Raw genomic sequence first — 17,537 nt, 5'->3', positions numbered from 1 at the left:
CACAGGAGGGCATCGCCCCTGCACGGCCTAGCTGTCATTTTAAGGTTACAGCCCTCATTCTAGACTTCCCCATCCCACTCCACCCCCCATTAGGGAGATGGAGAGTCAGATCTTTTAACCAGCTAAACATTTTGATCACCATTCCCCTCACTCCTCTATTATCAAAGCAATACAAGCCTCACCTATGTAACCTTGCCCATAGTTTGATGCTTCCACTCCCAGGCTTGAAGGCGTTTGTAATGAGGAGGTATTTTCATTCAGACTGAATTTAAGATGGGGAAGATGGGAGGGAAGGGGAACACACAGGAAGGGGAAACTAAAGGCCAGCTTCTTGTACTCATTAGAGTCCCTCCTAAAGAAGATGGCTGTGAGAAGCAAGCGGTCGTCAACAACACCGTGCAGTTGAGGCAGCAGGAAAACGGGATCTGCCCCAAGGAGATGGAATCCCGGGCCTTTGAAGAGATCATTGAGCTCTCGAATCACACGAGCTGTTTAAAGGAGAGCGTGGAGAGTAATGGCGAGAAAGAATGTCTCAGCAGTCACACAGCTGACGAGATTCCAGTCAATCCCATCATCGTGTTTGAGGAAGAAAGTTCCTTCATTAAGAAAACAACAGGAATCCAATCCCAGCATGTAGCAGGTACTGAAAAGTGTCGTGTGCAATAGTGAGGCCTGATGCTGCAGAGGAAAGGAAACAGAGAGAGATTGTGTTTGTGTTAATGAGAGAGGGGGGGTCGGTGCGTTTAAGCAGGGGTCAGGATGATTCCTAAGCTGTTTAATAATGGCATCAGAATTTAAGATTCGCAACTGCACTCCAGGGTCTCTCAAGGTTCCCATTGCAGGTGCCCAACATGGCCAGCTCCATTGTAGGGATGTGCAATCCCTGTCCTACTGCTCACAAAGAGATGGGCAGGCCTTTCAAAGTACCATAGCCTCATGGCACCTCAGAGGGGTCATGGTCGATTGTCTGCACGAGGGAACCTTTTAAAAGGTTGAAAAGCGTTAAAAAAAAAACCCATTCATTGATAACTCGCCACTTTGTTTCTTTTTTAAGAAAAGCCCTTAAAATGGGCAAAGGAAATGTCAATCATTCAGACACTTCAAGTTTCAACAGGTAAAACTACTGAGCACTTGAAGTCTCTGGTTGTTGTGTGAATGGATATTGTCAAAGTGACAGCTGAGATCAAAGAGCTGTCAATAAGCAGGAGTTCAGGTGTTTCGACAGTGAAATGGTGTCCCGGGTCTCCAAGTAGAAATATGCCCTTGTATCTCACACACGTGGTGGTCACTATCTGATTCTGCGCAGTGTATAGTAGGTGAGTGAGTAGAGCATGGTGTTGGGGTACAGCATGAGGAATCAATGGTGACAGGTAAGTCGGGAGCTTCCATTAGTGGGGAGTAATAGGGGAGGTGTTAGGAGGAGCATATCTTGGCAAGGGGAGCATGAGAGGTCATTGTGGTTGGATCAGGAGCATTGAGTGAGCTGGATGGGGAATATAAAATATTTAGAATCCCTACAGTGTGGAAACAGGCCATTCAGCCCATCGAGTCCACACCGACCTTTCGAAGAGCATCCCACCCAGACCCACCCCCTACCCTATCCCTGCAATCCTGCATTTCCCATGGCTAACCCACCTGGACATACGGGAAATTTAGCATCTCCAATCTACCTAACCTGCACATCTTTGGACTGTGGGCAATGTGGTGGGCGAGGGTGGTGTTTGATGGGCAAGGGAATTCTGAGGGAATTCTGCCTTTTTCCTGAAGTGTATCCAATCTACCTAACCTGCACATCTTTGGACTGTGGGCAATGTGGTGGGCGAGGGTGGTGTTTGATGGGCAAGGGCTGAGGGAATTCTGCCTTTTTCCTGAAGTGTAAAAACACAGGTCCTCACTCCTGTTGGAGCAAGGGATGAGGAACATTGATTATAAATGAGAATGGTGCTTGGTGGGGGAGGGGTGGGAAGTGACAGGAAAGCTTATGGGGAATGATGATTGGTGGGCAGTTGAAGCTTTGAGGTGGCACCTAGCACAATAGACCCTCTGCCTGGCCTGGTACCTCATTCTCTGGCCAGATTCGAAAATATTCTGTGCCCTGATGGACCATGAGGAACACACTTAGTCAGCACACGGTCCTCCCACCTCAAAGCTGTCCCTCTGGTGATAACGACTCTCCGTTCCATTTCAGAAATCCTCTGAAGGGCCGAGGGGGGATGTGCCTCTCCCCCTGCTCCCCTCCGCTACTCCCACCCCCCCCCCCCCCCTACCCTGAGCCACCACGCACGGCTTTGTACTCAGTGTTGGATTTGGAAGAGCTCGTCAGTGAGAGGGGAAGAGACAACAGCGAGGCGTGTTATCGGCAACACTCCACATGGACCGCACAAAATCCCCACAGCTCTCGAGCAACACTTCCTTTTACTTTGTTGTGCTGTTTTTATTTTAAATGTTTTTCAAAGTGTTTACAGAAAAATAACTTCTACATGAGGAGACGGTGGGAGCGAACATGGGACCCCGGAAGATTCTAGAGTGACCTTGTGGAAGATGCAGTCATTTTCACGAGTGTTCTTCACCTGTACTGTACACCGTGTGCTGACAATGTCTCTAATGTGCACCTTATTAAAACTGACACTAATTCTATATCATTGGTGAAGAGCTAAAGGCACTCGGACAGACGAGAGTGGCAGAGCGATGGTTATTGTATCACTGGTGATCATGTTCTTATTTAACTTGAAATAATAATAAACTACTGGGTACAGTGTATGTGAATAATGTAAATAAACCTGTCAGTGTTACACCAGGGAACTATATGTGTGCACAATCTGCTTTGTGTTTACTCGTGTACTTCGGTCTGCCCTGATCCTCCCTAAACCCTTACCCCGAATCTCCAACCTTTTCATACATCCGAAGTGAACGGTCATAGCCGTGATGGGAAGGTGTGACATTCCAATGGGAAAAGGGCAATAGCTGGACAAACTCATCAGGTCTGGCAGTGTCTGTGGAGAGAGAGAGAGAGAGAGACCGAGCTAACATTTCAAGTCTGCTGTAACTTCTTCAGACCTGAAAGGTGTAGGAAACACTGATGCTGCTCTTGGGGAGTCAGTGTCAGGGAGCACTGTGTGCTGTAAGTTATCTATCTAGCTATTACATGAGACTTCACAATGTTCCTAAAGGGAGGCTTTCTGACTCTCCCACACAGCACTCTTAGCCATCCACTGGGCTTCTTGCTCCCTCTAAGTATGTGGTTCTTTTCATCTTGCTCATTCCTTCTCTTGGCATCCGAGGAGCAGGAGAATTAACATTTCGGGCATAAACCCTTCATCAGGGCATTTCTGATTCCTGATGATGGGTTTATGCCTGAAACATCAACTCTCCTGTTCCTCGGATGCTGCCTGACTGATTGTGCTTTTCCACACTCTCGACTCTGATCTCCAGCACCCGCAGTCCTCACTGTCTCCTCATTCCTTCTCTTACTCATATTCTCACTCTAACTCTCTTGTCCCTCATAACCAATAACCACTGAGAGAGCAGGAGTGTGTACCAGACTCAGTCTGTGTGGGAGATGTCAGAGGACTGGGATGTGAATAATTTCTACACTTATACTTTGCTCACTTAGGTGCACATTCTCTCACTAACACTCATCCACACACTCATTCTTCTACACACATTCTCTTGCCCACATACTTGTCCTTCTACACACTTGTTTTCTCACACACAACTCATTCTACATATTAATTTTCCTCATTTTCTCAGTTATTCTCTCATTCATACAATTGTTCTCTTAAATGTGTGTTCTGTCGCTCACACTTGTTCTTATACGCCCTTGTCTAACACCCTCGTTATTCTCATTCTCCTACATACTCATTCTCACACATATTTGGCCTCACCCTCATTCTTATACACCCTCATTCTCCTCGACACCCATTCTCGTGTACACCCTCGTTCTCACACACCCTCACTCTCTCACATCCTCGCTCTCGCACGCCCTCGCTCTCTCACACCCTCGCTCTCTCACACCCTCGTTCTCGCACCCTCGCTCCCACATACCCTCGCTCCCACACAGGCTCATTCATAATCAATGCATTGTCACCATGCCATAAAGTGCCTTCAGTAGATTTTTTCTTATTCCTTTTGCTCTCACTACTCCCTATTTCTGCAGCTGGGCTGGACAATGGTTACTGCCAAATGGAGCCCATTCACCCTAGAGGTTTTGTTGGGCAACCTCGGGAGGTGAGGACAGAGGGCCAGGCTGCCAGCGTGTAGTGCCATGGGATCCCATCCAGCAGGACCTCCAGGTCCCTCTCTGAGAATCATGGTGCCATCTCACCCTTCTCCATTCACACTATATGTCCATTTAGGAGCTTTGCAATGCCAGTACTTATCCAGGTGTGCAGAGGCCTCTTAAAGATGGCGTTGGCACCAGGATGCCAGTGTTCTGGGGGATATCTGGTGAGTGGCAAGTTGTTCCAGAGGAGCACATGGTAAAGTGCTGATAGAATTGGAAATCAAAAGGACAATAAAGGGACCTAGTGTTCAGGTTCATACCTCCTTGAAAGTGGAGTCACAGGTGAAGAAGGTAGTTAGTATGTTTGCCTTTATTGGTCAGAGCATTGAGTAGAGGAGTTGGGATCAAAATGTGTGGTGCTGGAAAAGCATAGCCAGTCAGGCAGCATCCGAGGAGCAGGTGAATCGACATTTCATGCATACACTCTTCATCACTACATTCCTGATGAAGAGCTTATGCTCAAAACGTCAACTGTCCTTGGATGCTGCCTGACCTGCTGTGCTTTTCCAGCATCACATACTCAACTCTGATCCCCAGCATCTGCAGTCCTCACTCTCTCCACGAGGAGCTGGGAGGTCATGTCGCTGTACAGGACATTGATTAGACCACTTTTGCAATACTGCATTCAATTCTGGTCTCCCTGCTATAAGAAAGATGTTGTTAAACCTGAAAGGGTTCAGAAAAGATTTACAAGGATGTTGCTGGAATTAGAGGCTTTGAGCTATAGGGAGAAGCTATGTAGGTCAGATCTATTTTCTCTGAAACATTGGAGGCTGAGAGGTGACCTTATAGAGGTTTCTAAAATCATGTGGGGCATGGATAGAGTGAATACCCAAAGTCTTTTTCCTAGAGTAGGGGAGTTTAAAACTAGAGGGCATAGGTTTAAGGTGAGAGGGGAAAGATTTAAAAGAGATTGAGGGGGCAACTTCACACAGAGGGTTGTGTGTGTACGGAATGAGCTGCCAGAGGAAGTGGTGGAGGCTGGTACAATTCCAACATTTAAAAGGCCTCTGGATGGGTATATGAATAGGAAGGGTTTAGAGGAATATGGACCAAGTGCTGGAAATTGGAACTAGATTTATTTAGAATATCTGGTCAGCATGGACTAATTAGACTGAAGGGTCTGTTTCTATGCTGCATATCTCTATGGCTGTATGAAAGCCCCTTATGGGCATGGTATGTAGTTTTTGGAGCATGTTGGGTAAGAAATCTCCTGAGTCTTTACAGTGAGAATCCCACCATACAACTCGGCACAGCTTTCACTGAGCCAGAAGGTGGTAAGATTCAATCCCCTGAGCTGAAGCCCATGCTGTCCCTGCCCCGGGAAAGTTTGATGGGGATAAAATATTATGTTTGCATGTAGGTTTGCTCGCTGAGCTGGAAGATTCATTTCCAGATGTTTTGTCAACCTACTGGGTAACATCCTCAGTGAGCCTCAGGAGAAGCACTGCTGAAAATTCCTGGAATTCCAACCGGAACACACTCAACAAACACATCGAGTTAGACCCCATCTACTACCCCCTGAGAAAAGGAACAGGAAGTGACTTCACCACAGGAAATAACATCACCACAGGAAATGACATCACCAACCTAAAGAAACCCAAACATATAAATAGAAAGCAGGAATTTTCAGCAGTGCTTCACGTGAGACCCACTGAAAATGATACCTGGTAGAGTGACAAAGCGTCTGGAAATTAACCTTCCAGCTCAGCGAGCAAACCTACATCCAAAACCTCAACCTGAGTTACAAATCTTCTCAAAACCCGATAAAACATTGTAAGAACTGTACATCCTGAGATAGTGTCATTGACCAAGAAACGAGTCAGCACTTGGTTCTGTTGAATCTTGTGGCAGTATTTACATTCAGAGGAAACTGCACAGTGCCTAGCACCTGTAAGAGGATAGCTCACCTACCTTAACATTATAACAAAGTCTCCTTCCATTTTATTGTCAAAGAATTCCTCCATGAATTGTCCACGTTGAAAATCTTTTGAATTGCAAGTTGAAGTCTGCCTTTCGTGTATTGTCGGAGTGGAATGCAGTATGGCCACTTGTATCTCTGGCAAACAGCACTGTTCACATTCATAACAATGTGACTGTCACTCTCAATGCTGTCCATTTGCCTCCTTCTTCCATTCTTATTCCCTCCTTCTGTGCATTTTGTTGTCTGTTCATCCTCTTCCCTAATCCGTCTCTACTCTTCTTCCACTTTCATTTCTCCCTCCTTCTGGTGTGTTCGTGTAGTGATTCTAACGATCAGTCACTCATCAGAGATTGATTAACTCCATGGTAAAGTTCATTTAAAACAGTAAAACGCATTACAAGTAATAAAACAGACATTCCATCTGCTTTCTGAGTGTATGTGTATGTGCAACTGCTAGATTTGCAACATTGTACATACACAGCACATAGAGTCCTTAAAGGTGAACTCTCCCTTAAAGGCAAGGTACATGTATGATATCCCTTTCCTTTCTGAAAGAAAATTTATTTATTTACAGACTGTGAGTCTCGATCATGTGGAGGTAATTGGCTGAAATCTTGGTGTGGAGGTATTGTTAATTGCCCTCAGTGATATTGTCTGCCTTTTTCTGTTCATGATATGGCAGGAGTGAGCAGCGGTTGAACAGACCCCGAATTCCCCTCAGTAATGTCTCACTAACGTGCCTTGTGTCTGGACCTCATGTTCTGAGCACATTCTTCTCACCTCACTGTGATTCTGTGGGATGCTGAACACAGATTTGTAATTTTGCCAACTCTGTACTCTACGTTTTCATCATGCACATGGTGGTTTTCCCAACAGTTTCACAAGCTGCTTTTGTGTTTCAAAAGGAGCACTGAGTTAGTTCATCGATTTGTATATTCCCTGTAACAAGCTCTCTATCACTGATGCAATAATCCCAAGGTGCTGTTCTCAAATGTAACATTGTCACGTGGAGATCTTGCTTCATCTTTGGTTATGGAGACCATGTCAAAGCTGTATTTAGGTACTATAGATATCACAATACGGATAGAGGCCTTTCAGCCCATGTCAGAGCATCCTCAATCCGAGACCCATTTCCCTGCATTGGGTCTTGTATGCTATTGTGTTACAAGTGCGCATCTGATAAATATCCTTTTAAGTAGCTGGAGGCTTCCTACCTCCGACATCCTTTTAGGCAGTGAATCCCTGATACCTACCAGCCTCTGGGTGAGAAAAGGTTTGCTCCAACTGCCTAAACCTCTTGTCCCTTACATTAAAAACGTTTCCCCTATTTATTCACCTCACTAACTAGAAGGAAAAGTTTCTCCCTTTCCAACCTGGCTATGCCATTCAGAGCCTTGTAGTCCTCAATCAGGTCCTCCCTCCACCCTCTCTGATCTAAACTGAGCCTCTCGAGTCTGAGTCACTCCAGGCAGTGTCACGGTCAATCTCTGCCCCTTGTCTGCTGCAGTCAGACCCTTTCGACAGGCTGACGACTAGAACGGCACACAATACTCCAGCGTCTTTTTCTTCACTCGGTCAAAGTGAGCATCATTGGCTAGGGCAACATTACCCCAATTACCCAGAGGGCAATTAAGAGTCAGCCATGTTGTTGTGGGTCTGGAGTCACTTATTGGTCAGACCCAGGTCAAGGGCATCAATGAACCAGCTGGGCAGTTTTGACAATAGTCACCATGAAACTTGATTTCAGAATTTTAAAAATTGAATTCAAATTCCACCATTTGCCATGGTATTCGAGCCTAGGATGTTACCTGGGTCTCTCATAACCCAGCGATAGTACTATGAGGTCATTGCCTCCTCTGACTAGCATCTTATACTGCCCCATCATAACCTTCTTCCATCTAGTGCTTTGAAGGGTAAAGGGAGGTATCCTGTAAACCTTTTTAGCCATTTTATTCACCTGTCCTTCTGTCTTCAAGGATTGGTAGCATCCCTACAATGTGGAAAGTAGCCACTTGGCCCATTGAGTCCACACCAACCCAGCTCCTCATCCTGTCCCTGTAACCCTGCATTTCCCAGGGCTAATCCACCTAACCTGCACATCCCTGGACAATTTAGCATGGCCAATCCACCTACCTTGCTCATCTTTGGTCTGTGGGAGGAAACCGGAGTACCCAGAGGAAACCCTGCAGAGACGCAAGGAAATGTGCAAACTCCACACAGTCTCCTGAGGGTGGAGTTGGACCCAGGTCCTTGGCACTGTGCGGCAACAGTGCTAACCACTGAGCCACCATGCAACTCACAATGTTCATGCACATATAAAGCCCTCAGCTCCTGTGAAATTCCTCTTGTCCTACCATTCACCATGTACTCCCCTGCCTTGTCAAGCCTTCCAAAATGCATCACCTCTGACCTCATGGATTAAAATCCATTTGCCACTACTCAGCCGTATATAACATCCTGCTGTCTAAAGTTTTCCTCTTCATAATTTTCATACCATCGATAAATATACTGATCAATCCTGCGACATTTGTGTCTAGGTCATTATTCAGCAAAAGACCCACCAATGAACACTATGCAACTGGATACAGAGTTCCAGTGACAATAACACTCTTTGCTCATCAGCATCTGCCTCCTATGCCAATTTTAGATCTGATTTTCCAAATTACCCTGGATCCCAAGGTCCCTTAGCTTAACCAGTCTGCCATGTGAGCCCTTGTCAAATGCTTTACTGAAGGCCATGTGTAGACTACACAAATTGCACGACTCTCATCTACACACTAAATCTGTCACTTCCTTGATAAAATCAGAAGTTGTTAGACATGCTGTGTTGACTAACCTTGACTAATCCTCACCTCACTCAAGAGTTTTTTTTCCCCAGTGGTCTCCCCTACCACAGATGCACAATGTCACATGCCCAACAATACGAATGCCACCCCCTAATGGCAACTCATGGAATTACAGCAGTTGGGAACTGGTCCTTCATCTCCTCATCCCACCCCCCAGCCTATTCAAACCATCTCTAGTGGATGATGTGGAACATCACCTACTACGTACACGGCAGGTACTCATGTGACTCCTGATGTGGAGATGCCGGTGTTGAACTGGGGTGTACAAAGTTAAAAATCACACAACACCAGGTTATAGTCCAACAGGTGTATTTGGAAGCACTAGCTTTAGGAATGTTGCTCCTTCATCAGGTGGTTGTATTGGACTATAACCTGGTGTTGTGTGATTTTTTAACTCGTGACTCAGCCATGTCATCTATCTTATATGATGCAGGCAAAGATGCCTCGAGGCATGGTACATTGGTGAGACCATGCAGCCACTATGACAACAGAAATGGACACCACACAATGATCAACACACAGCGGGGTACCAGGACACACAGCCTCCGATCTGCAGGTGAGCATTTTTCTAGGTAAACTTTGAGATATGCTACAATGCAAAACCACTGAGCAGAGGCTGATAGCTGAGTTCCATACCCATGAGGAAAGCCTCACCTGTGATCCTGAGTTCATGCCTCACTACAGGTAACCCCACCACACCATATACTCCCACACAGACTCCCTCTCTCTATCACACACACACACACACACAAATGCACACATACACAATCTCTAAGGGGGGATTATTTCTTTCAAAATTCCTTTCTGTCAAAAATAAAACCTGACCTCAGCTTACATCATAGGTTTGAAGCAGCACGTCACACCTAAAGTGCATTGTTTAACCTGAGATATCACCTCCTGTACCTGATAAAACCTTTAATTATCTTGGGACAAAGACTTGAAAGGAATCTGGATTTTGCATTTTAATCAGCAGTCTACCTCCAAACTGATTAAAGGATTCAACAAGAGCAGCTAGTTTTAAAGTTGTTAACTTTTTGCTTATAAATACCGTGCCTTATACCTCTCTATCAGACCATGCCTGAGAAAGGTACTGAGCTCCAAAAGTTTGCAATTTCAAATAAACCTGTTGGACTATAACCTGGTGTTGTTTGATGTTTGACCATCTCTAGAGGAGGAAATCATTGGGAGGTCTTTATGTTCCCAAGGCCTACCTGTAATGGGACGCAACAGATACAATAAGCCTTATCACCCCCTGATCACCCACAATACAAGGTCCATTTGTGATTGGAAGGAGGTCAGCTAGCTGGACCTCATAGAATATGAGTTCCCTGATTGGGGCTGTTAACCTGATCCAATCGCGGAGCCCTGGCTGACAGATGTAAACAGGAGTGTCAGACGTTCTGTTCACTCTGGGGTCTATCTCTGAGGGAGCTGGATCTGTGGCAAAACTCTCCATGTGTAAATAAAGGGTGACTTGGTGACAGGATACCGGCCTCTGTGGAATTATTTCAGTCCATTGTATTAAAGAAAGACCCTCTGAAGAGCAACCCACCCAGGACCCATTCCCCTACATTCACCCCTGACCAATGCATCTAACACTACGGGCAATTTAGCGTGGCCAATTCACCTAACCTGCACATCTTTGGACTGTGGGAGGAAACTGGAGCACCCGGAGGAAACCCACGCATACACGGGGAGAATGTTCTCTCTAACCCTCCCCAGGTACAACCTGCCAGATCGGACTAAACATCTCAGTTCTGTTCTGAAGAAGGTTCACTAGACCCGAAATGTTGATTCTACTTTCATTGCCAGACCTGCTGATTTTTTCCAGCAGTTTCTGTTTTAGTCATTTGTTGTTAAACATCTCGGGGATGGACTGAAACATTTTAAAAACTTCTAATTTATGTAGCACTTTTCACAATCTAAGAACGTCCCCCAGTCAGTATAGTACTTTTAAACAAAAACAGAAATTGCTGGAAAAGCTCAGCAAGCCCGGCAGTGTCTGATCAGAGAAAGCAGAGTTAATTTTCTTTTATTACAAAAATATACTTTATTCATAAAAAATCTCTTTGGATATATACATTGTCGCAGAAGCAGTTTGGCTCTGTTGCATCTCAAGTAAATAAACAAACATTGGACTTTATCCAAAAAACCAAAGACTTCTCTTTCCAGACAATACAAATATTTACATATATTTGAGACACTGGGCAGATCTGATAACTGAACAGGCCCCAATTAACTTCAGCAGGATGACCTCAGACTTTTCCCACTGAGCCTTGGCACCAGCTGCCCCCAGCTTTAGTGTGCCCCTCAGCACGTGGTCCTGGACCTTGGGATGTGCCAGTCTGTAACACTCGGTCAGGGTCAACCCCTTGCTCTAGAAGACCATCAAGGTTCGGGCAGATTCAAAGAGCGTCTTTCACTGAGTTGATGGTCCTCCAGGTGCAATCGATGTTTGTCTCGGTGTCTGTCCTGGGGAATCCCTCTTCCCCCCCCCCCCCCCGTACAGCACAGAGTCCTGTGTCACGGAGCTGCTCGGGTCAACCTCAACACATACCACTGCACCTTCCCCTGGACTTTCTGTGCAAAGGCACATTCCAGGAGATGTGTGACAGTCTCAACCCTCCCCCACAGCCACTTGGAGGGCAGTGCGTGGTGGCTCAGACCGACCAGGTATACATGAAGGGTCTTACAGGTAATGCCTTTCTCATCACCAGCCCAGCAGTGTCTTGGTGCTAGTTGGAAAGTTCTGATGATGAGGAATTCTGCTCAGGGCACCACACAGGATAGGATCTACCCTCTCCTTTTCCCTCAAGATCTTGAGGAAGCTACGAGTTGACCACTTCCTGATGGGCCTGAGGTCTTTGCAAATTTCTCCATGAAGGACAGGTGATACAGAATGGTCCAACTGGAGAGAAATCAAAGTTAATGTTTCGGGTCAAGTTATCCTGCCTCAGGACTGATGGTAGGCCGGAAAATGTTGGTTTATATTGCAGAAGATAGGGTGGGGGAGGGGCTAAGGAGTAAACGGGAGGTGGGTCTAGAGACCAGTGTGAGAGAGGAACAGTTGGACAGACCAAGGACTGCATAATGATCTGGCTAGGAGGGTGTATAGCTGTAAATGGGGACTCTTAGTGGCTAACAATGGGCAGTGCGTAATAGCAGACCATGTGATAATAAGGCCTGGTGTGTGGGGCTTGTAGTAAGGGCATGGGAGAGCTCAAGCCCTTAAATTGTTGAACTTGATATTGATTCCTGAAGACTGCAGGGTCCCCAAATGGAAAATGAGGGGCTGTTCTTCCAGCTTGTGCTGAGCTTGGCTGGAGCCCTGCAGCAAGCGTGAGACAGAGAGAGTGGCCAGGGAACAGGGAGGGGTGTTGAAGTGGCAGGTAACTGGGAGCTCAAGGTCTTTTTTTTTGTAGACAGGATTTTAGTACTTTTAAAGTCAGCTATTGGTGTAAAAAAAAGACATAATGCCAAAGCTTTTCATCTTGCACTCATCAATTTATACTGGAAGAGAAAGCAATGGGAGTTGGCAAGTCAACACTTATTGGTTGAGTCATTTCTATTGAAAATGTATCAGCAAATGATTGACCCCCAAACTCTTGTTTAAAATATAAAAGGTACAATGTGAGGAAACTGAGGATCCAGTTGCAGAGAGTGGGACTTATCCGAGATCACTAAGTTTAGTCATCAGTCTCGAGGGGATAATAGTATTGAAGGCTGAACTGTAGTCAATGAGTAGGATTCTTACGTAGCTGTTCTTGGTCTCAAGATATTCTAGGGAGGAGTGAAGGGCAAGTGTATGGCATCTGATGTGGATCTGTTGGTCCACTAGGCAAATTGGAGTGGGTCAAAAGTAGTGGGGAGGCTGGAGTTGATTAATGCCATGACCAGCCTTTCAAAGCACTTCCTGACCACCGAAGTTAGGGTCATTGGGCAGTAGTCATTGAGACATGCTGCATGAGCCTTCTTAGGCACAGGGATGATGTTGGCCCTTTTGAAACAGGCAGGGACAGTGGCCTGCCGCAGGGAGAGGTTGATGATATCCGAGAAGACCTTTGCCAGTTGATCTGCACATGCTCTGAGTGCACGGTCTGGTACTCCGTCAGGTCCAATCACTTTCCTTGGAATCACACGAAGGAAAACTGATCCGACCTCTGATGCAGTCACTGTTGGGATAGGTGTGTCAGGACTTGTCGGAATAGGTGTTACCTCTCCACCGAAAGTCTGCTCAAAGCCATCGTCTGCTATCTTGCACTGTCTCTTTTTAGAACCTGTGATGTCATTCAGTCCTTCCCATTGTCGCCAGGTGTCTGCCTGGGTCTCTCGTTTGGATCGGTATTGGTCCTTGACTGTCTGAATGGCTCTGTGAAGGTCAGACTTGGATTCCTTATATTTGAGTAGGTCTGATCTGAAGGCCTCACGCCTGGTTTTTAGCAGGTTCTGTCTGCCCTGATTCACCCAGGGTTTCCTGTTGGGGAGCACCCGGATTGACTCCCTCGGTGTGCAGCCCTCCACACACTTGCTGATAAAGTCTGGTGATGGTGATGGCGTACTCGTCCAAGGTACCTGCGGCCTGTTTGAACGGGACCCAATCAGCTGATTCCAGACAGCACCGGAGTTCATCCTCTGCCCCATCCGACCAGTACTGGGCCTGTATCCGTGAGGGGGTGTCCTGCTTGAGCTTTTGCCTGTTAACTGGGAGAAGAAATATGGCATTGTGGTCGGAGTTCCCGAAATGAGGCCATTGGGGGCGGGGGTGGAGGTGGAGCGGTAGGCATCTTTCACAGTGGTGTAGCAGTGGTCTAAAATGTTCGGGCCCTTGGTGGGACAGGTAATGTTCTGGTGGTACTTGGGCAACACCTTCCTTAGATTGGCTTGATTGAAGGGGCCAGTTACAATAAACAGGGCCTTGGGGTGTTCCGTCTCCAGGGTGTTAGTGGCGGAGTACAGCACATCCAGAGCTTCCTCAACCTTTGCTTGTGGTGGTATGTACACAGCAGTTAGTGTAGCAGCGGTAAATTCCTGTGGTATATAGAAGGGATGGCATTTGATGGTGAGGATTTCAAGGTTTGGGGAACAATGGCTGCCCAGGGTTGCAATGTCCATGTACCAGAAGTTGTCGATTAAAAAGCAAACCCCTCCACCCTGTATTTTACCCGAGGACGCTGTACAGTCCATACAATGGATAGAAGGACCATCAGCCTGAAGTGCGCAGTCGGGAATGGATGGGTTGAGCCAGGTTTCTGGGAAGCAGAGTTCACACTGGAAGCTGAGCCGTGATCTGAGTTTGCTTGCTCGGAGTAAGCTAGCAAGGGGGGCCTTGAAACCGCACAGTCTCAGTCTTAATAGCAGGCCGGCATGCTTACCCCGCTTCCTCGCAGGTTTCTAACAGTTGAGTGGTCTGGTGGTCTGGTGGAGTGGATTCTGACCGTTTCCAGTTAAATGATCCTTCCTAGGACCCTACCACCCAGTGGCCCTAACTTCAGTGGTCATGAAGTGCTTTGAAAGGCTGGTGACGGTATTAATCAACTCCAGTCTCCCCACCACTCTTGACCCACTCCTATTTGCCGATCGGACCAACAGATCCACATCAGATGGTGCATCACTTGCCCTTCACTCCTCCCTAGAACATTTTGACACCAAGATCAGCTACATAAGAATCCTACTCATTGACTACAGTTCAGCCTTCAACACTATTATCCCCTCGAGACTGACTATTAAACTTAATGATCTCGGACTAAGCCCTACTCTCTACAACTGGATTCTCAGTTTCCTTACCCATAATCAGTGAAGATTGGGGACAATATTTCATCCTCACTAACACTCAACATTTGAGCCCCCTGGGGTGTGTACTCAGCCCCCTACTGTACTCACTGTATACCCATGGCTGCATCACCAAATACCAGACTAATGCCATTTACAAGTTCGCTGATGACACCACCATATTCGGTCAAATCTCAGATGGCGATGAAACAGATTATAGACGGGAGGTGGAAGACCTGGAAAAATGGTGCTCTGAGAACAACCTAGCTCTCAATGCTGACAAAACCAAGGAACGTATTATTGACGTTTGGTGGGATGTTACTCATGTCCCCGACACATTAACAGCACAGAGGTGGAACGAGTGGAGAGTGTCAAGCTCCTGGGAGTGGTCATCCACAACAAGCTTTCTTGGACTCTTCATGTGGACGCACTGGTTACAAAGTCTCTTCTTCCTCAGGCAGCTGAAGAAATTTGGCATGACGGTGAATATCCTTACCAACGTTTATAGGTGCACCACCAAGAGCATTCTGTCTGGATGTATTACTGCCTGGTATGGCAACTGTACCATTCAAGATCAGAGACAGTCACAGAAAGTGGGGAACTTGGCCCGGACAATCACAAAGGCCAACCTCCCATCTATAGAATCCAACTACCAGGCCCGCTGTCATGGGAAGGCCGCCAGCATTCTCAAAGACCCATCCCACCCTGGCAAAGTTTTTCTACAACCTCTACCATCGGGGAGGAGGTACAGAAGCCTGAACACACACACCAGACAGTTTCATAACAGTTTCTACCCTACTGTTGTTAGAATACTGAATGGACTCACAAACTCTTAACATTCACCTGTACCTGTGTTTTTGTTTTTTGCTGCTGTTTACCTATTATTTACTATCTATGCCACTTAACTCTGCCTGTATTGCTTGCAAGACAAAGCTTTTCACTGTGCCTCGGGGCACGTGACAATAAATTCAATTCAATTCAATGTTTCCAGTTTTCTGTGGAGACCTCCCATGTGAATATGTGTCGCCCCTAGCAACCATTAATCACATTATGAGCCCAGCTCATAATCCAAAATTGGTTATTCGACTCATGCTGCATATCTTCACAGACAGGGCAATAATTATGGGTTGGGATCTATCCTGGTTTTGCAAATTTAAAAAACACACAACACCAGGTTATATTCCAACAAGTTTACAGAGCAACCTCGATTATCCGAAAATCGATTATCCGAATTTTGGGCTATCTGAAGTAGATTTCAAGTACCACAAAAACGTTACATCAAAGAGGTAAGTGTACTCGGATTACCTGTCCTGGTAAGGGTTGTTCCACAGCCCTTTACAAAGTGAAGTGTTTTACGTACTCCTAGCTATTCATTTAAAAAAAACGTAAACGCATACGCGAGGGGATGCTTCTGTCTTTGTATCACGAGACTGAGTTCAGTGGAAACTGACAAATGGTCTTGCAATTGTAAAAGCTTATTTGGGATCTTGTTTCGTGCTGGGATTGGATATACAGTATTTATGTGATACTAAGTCCTTCTCATTTTAACCTGTAATTTGCAGACTGCAAGGATTAGTTTGTTTAAACGGTGGACTCATTAAGATTATAGATTTAAGCAAATTCTCTGGTATAGCACAGAGTTAGATCAGTATGGCTTCCCTTGTTTAAGGTCAAATCGATTATCCAAATAATCGATTATCCAAACGAAATACTGCCCGCCCATGTCATTCAGATAATCGAGGTTCGATTCGAGGTTTGCACTGTTCCGAAAGCTAGTACTTCCAGGTAAACCTGTTGGACTATAACCTGGCATTGTGTGATTTTTAACTTTGTGCACCCCAGTCCAACGCCGGCTCCTGCATATCCTGGTTTCTGCGGACAACCCAAACTCAAGCAATTTGCCACTTTCCCCAGTAGATGTCAGTATTTCACTGGACTAGGGCAACTGTGGTCGAAACGAAAACAGAAATTGCAGGAGGAACTCAGCAGGTCTGGCAGCATGTGTGCAGAGAAAGCAGAGTTAACATTTTGAGTGCAGTGACCCTTGCAGGCGTAGTGCTGCCAGAATGTTTTCAGGGCTGGGTAGGATCCAGTTCCTTGATATGAGCTGGGGTTAATGGAATTGGCCGAGGACTGGTATGTCTGATGGGCCTATTCCCCTGAATCCTCTCTCACCTTCTAACCCCAGGCCCTTGCTCGCTCTCATGACCTCCCCTCTTCTCTCTCCCACCTACTCCTGCTGATGTATGTTATTTGAGGGGCTGCTAATCTAAGTATTTGATAAGGTGCCACATAAAAGACAGAAGCAGAAGGTTAGATCCCAGGTGGGTAAGGGGAGACTATTGGCTTGGGTAGAGGTTTTGGATGTAACCCTTCTTCAGGACTGGGGGTGAGTGTAAGGGGAGCTGCAGATTAAGGGACGGTGAGGGGGTGGGGCAGGGTTTTGGGTGGGAAGAGGGGCCTTGACTTCCCTCCAATTCTGCCTCCACCCACTCTGTAATCAAGACACTGACTCCATTTCCCAGGGTCACCCCTGGGTCCTAATGCCTGCCTGCAGCCAGCCCTCCATTTCCCAGGGTCACCCCTGGGTCCTACTGCCTGCCTGCAGCCAGCCCTCCATTTCCCAGGGTCACCCCTGGGTCCTAATGCCTACCTGCAGCCAGCACACCAGCTTCCCTCCACTTCTCCCTTTCCACATCATGGCCCCTGTACCCCT

The 17,537-nt window shown here is 46.5% G+C and overlaps 1 protein-coding gene across 4 annotated transcripts in view; it reads left to right on the top strand.

Annotated features, from left to right (window-relative positions):
* map7d1a (MAP7 domain containing 1a) overlaps positions 1–2,802 on the top strand; it is a 205,093-nt gene extending 202,291 nt beyond the window's left edge. For all 4 annotated transcript variants that reach the window (XM_043717932.1, XM_043717933.1, XM_043717931.1 and 1 more), the window contains 2 exons: positions 345–640; positions 2,189–2,802. In XM_043717932.1, the coding sequence (XP_043573867.1) occupies positions 345–640; positions 2,189–2,199 (307 nt within the window). In that variant the 3' untranslated portion in view covers positions 2,200–2,802. The remainder of the gene's footprint in view (positions 1–344; positions 641–2,188) is intronic.
* Positions 2,803–17,537: the final 14,735 nt, after the last annotated feature.

The sequence above is a fragment of the Chiloscyllium plagiosum genome, chromosome 27 (genome assembly GCF_004010195.1).
Source record: "Chiloscyllium plagiosum isolate BGI_BamShark_2017 chromosome 27, ASM401019v2, whole genome shotgun sequence".
NCBI lineage: Eukaryota > Metazoa > Chordata > Chondrichthyes > Orectolobiformes > Hemiscylliidae > Chiloscyllium > Chiloscyllium plagiosum.
The sequence above is the reverse complement of the archived record's forward strand: the minus strand, read 5'-3'. Positions and strand labels throughout refer to the sequence as shown.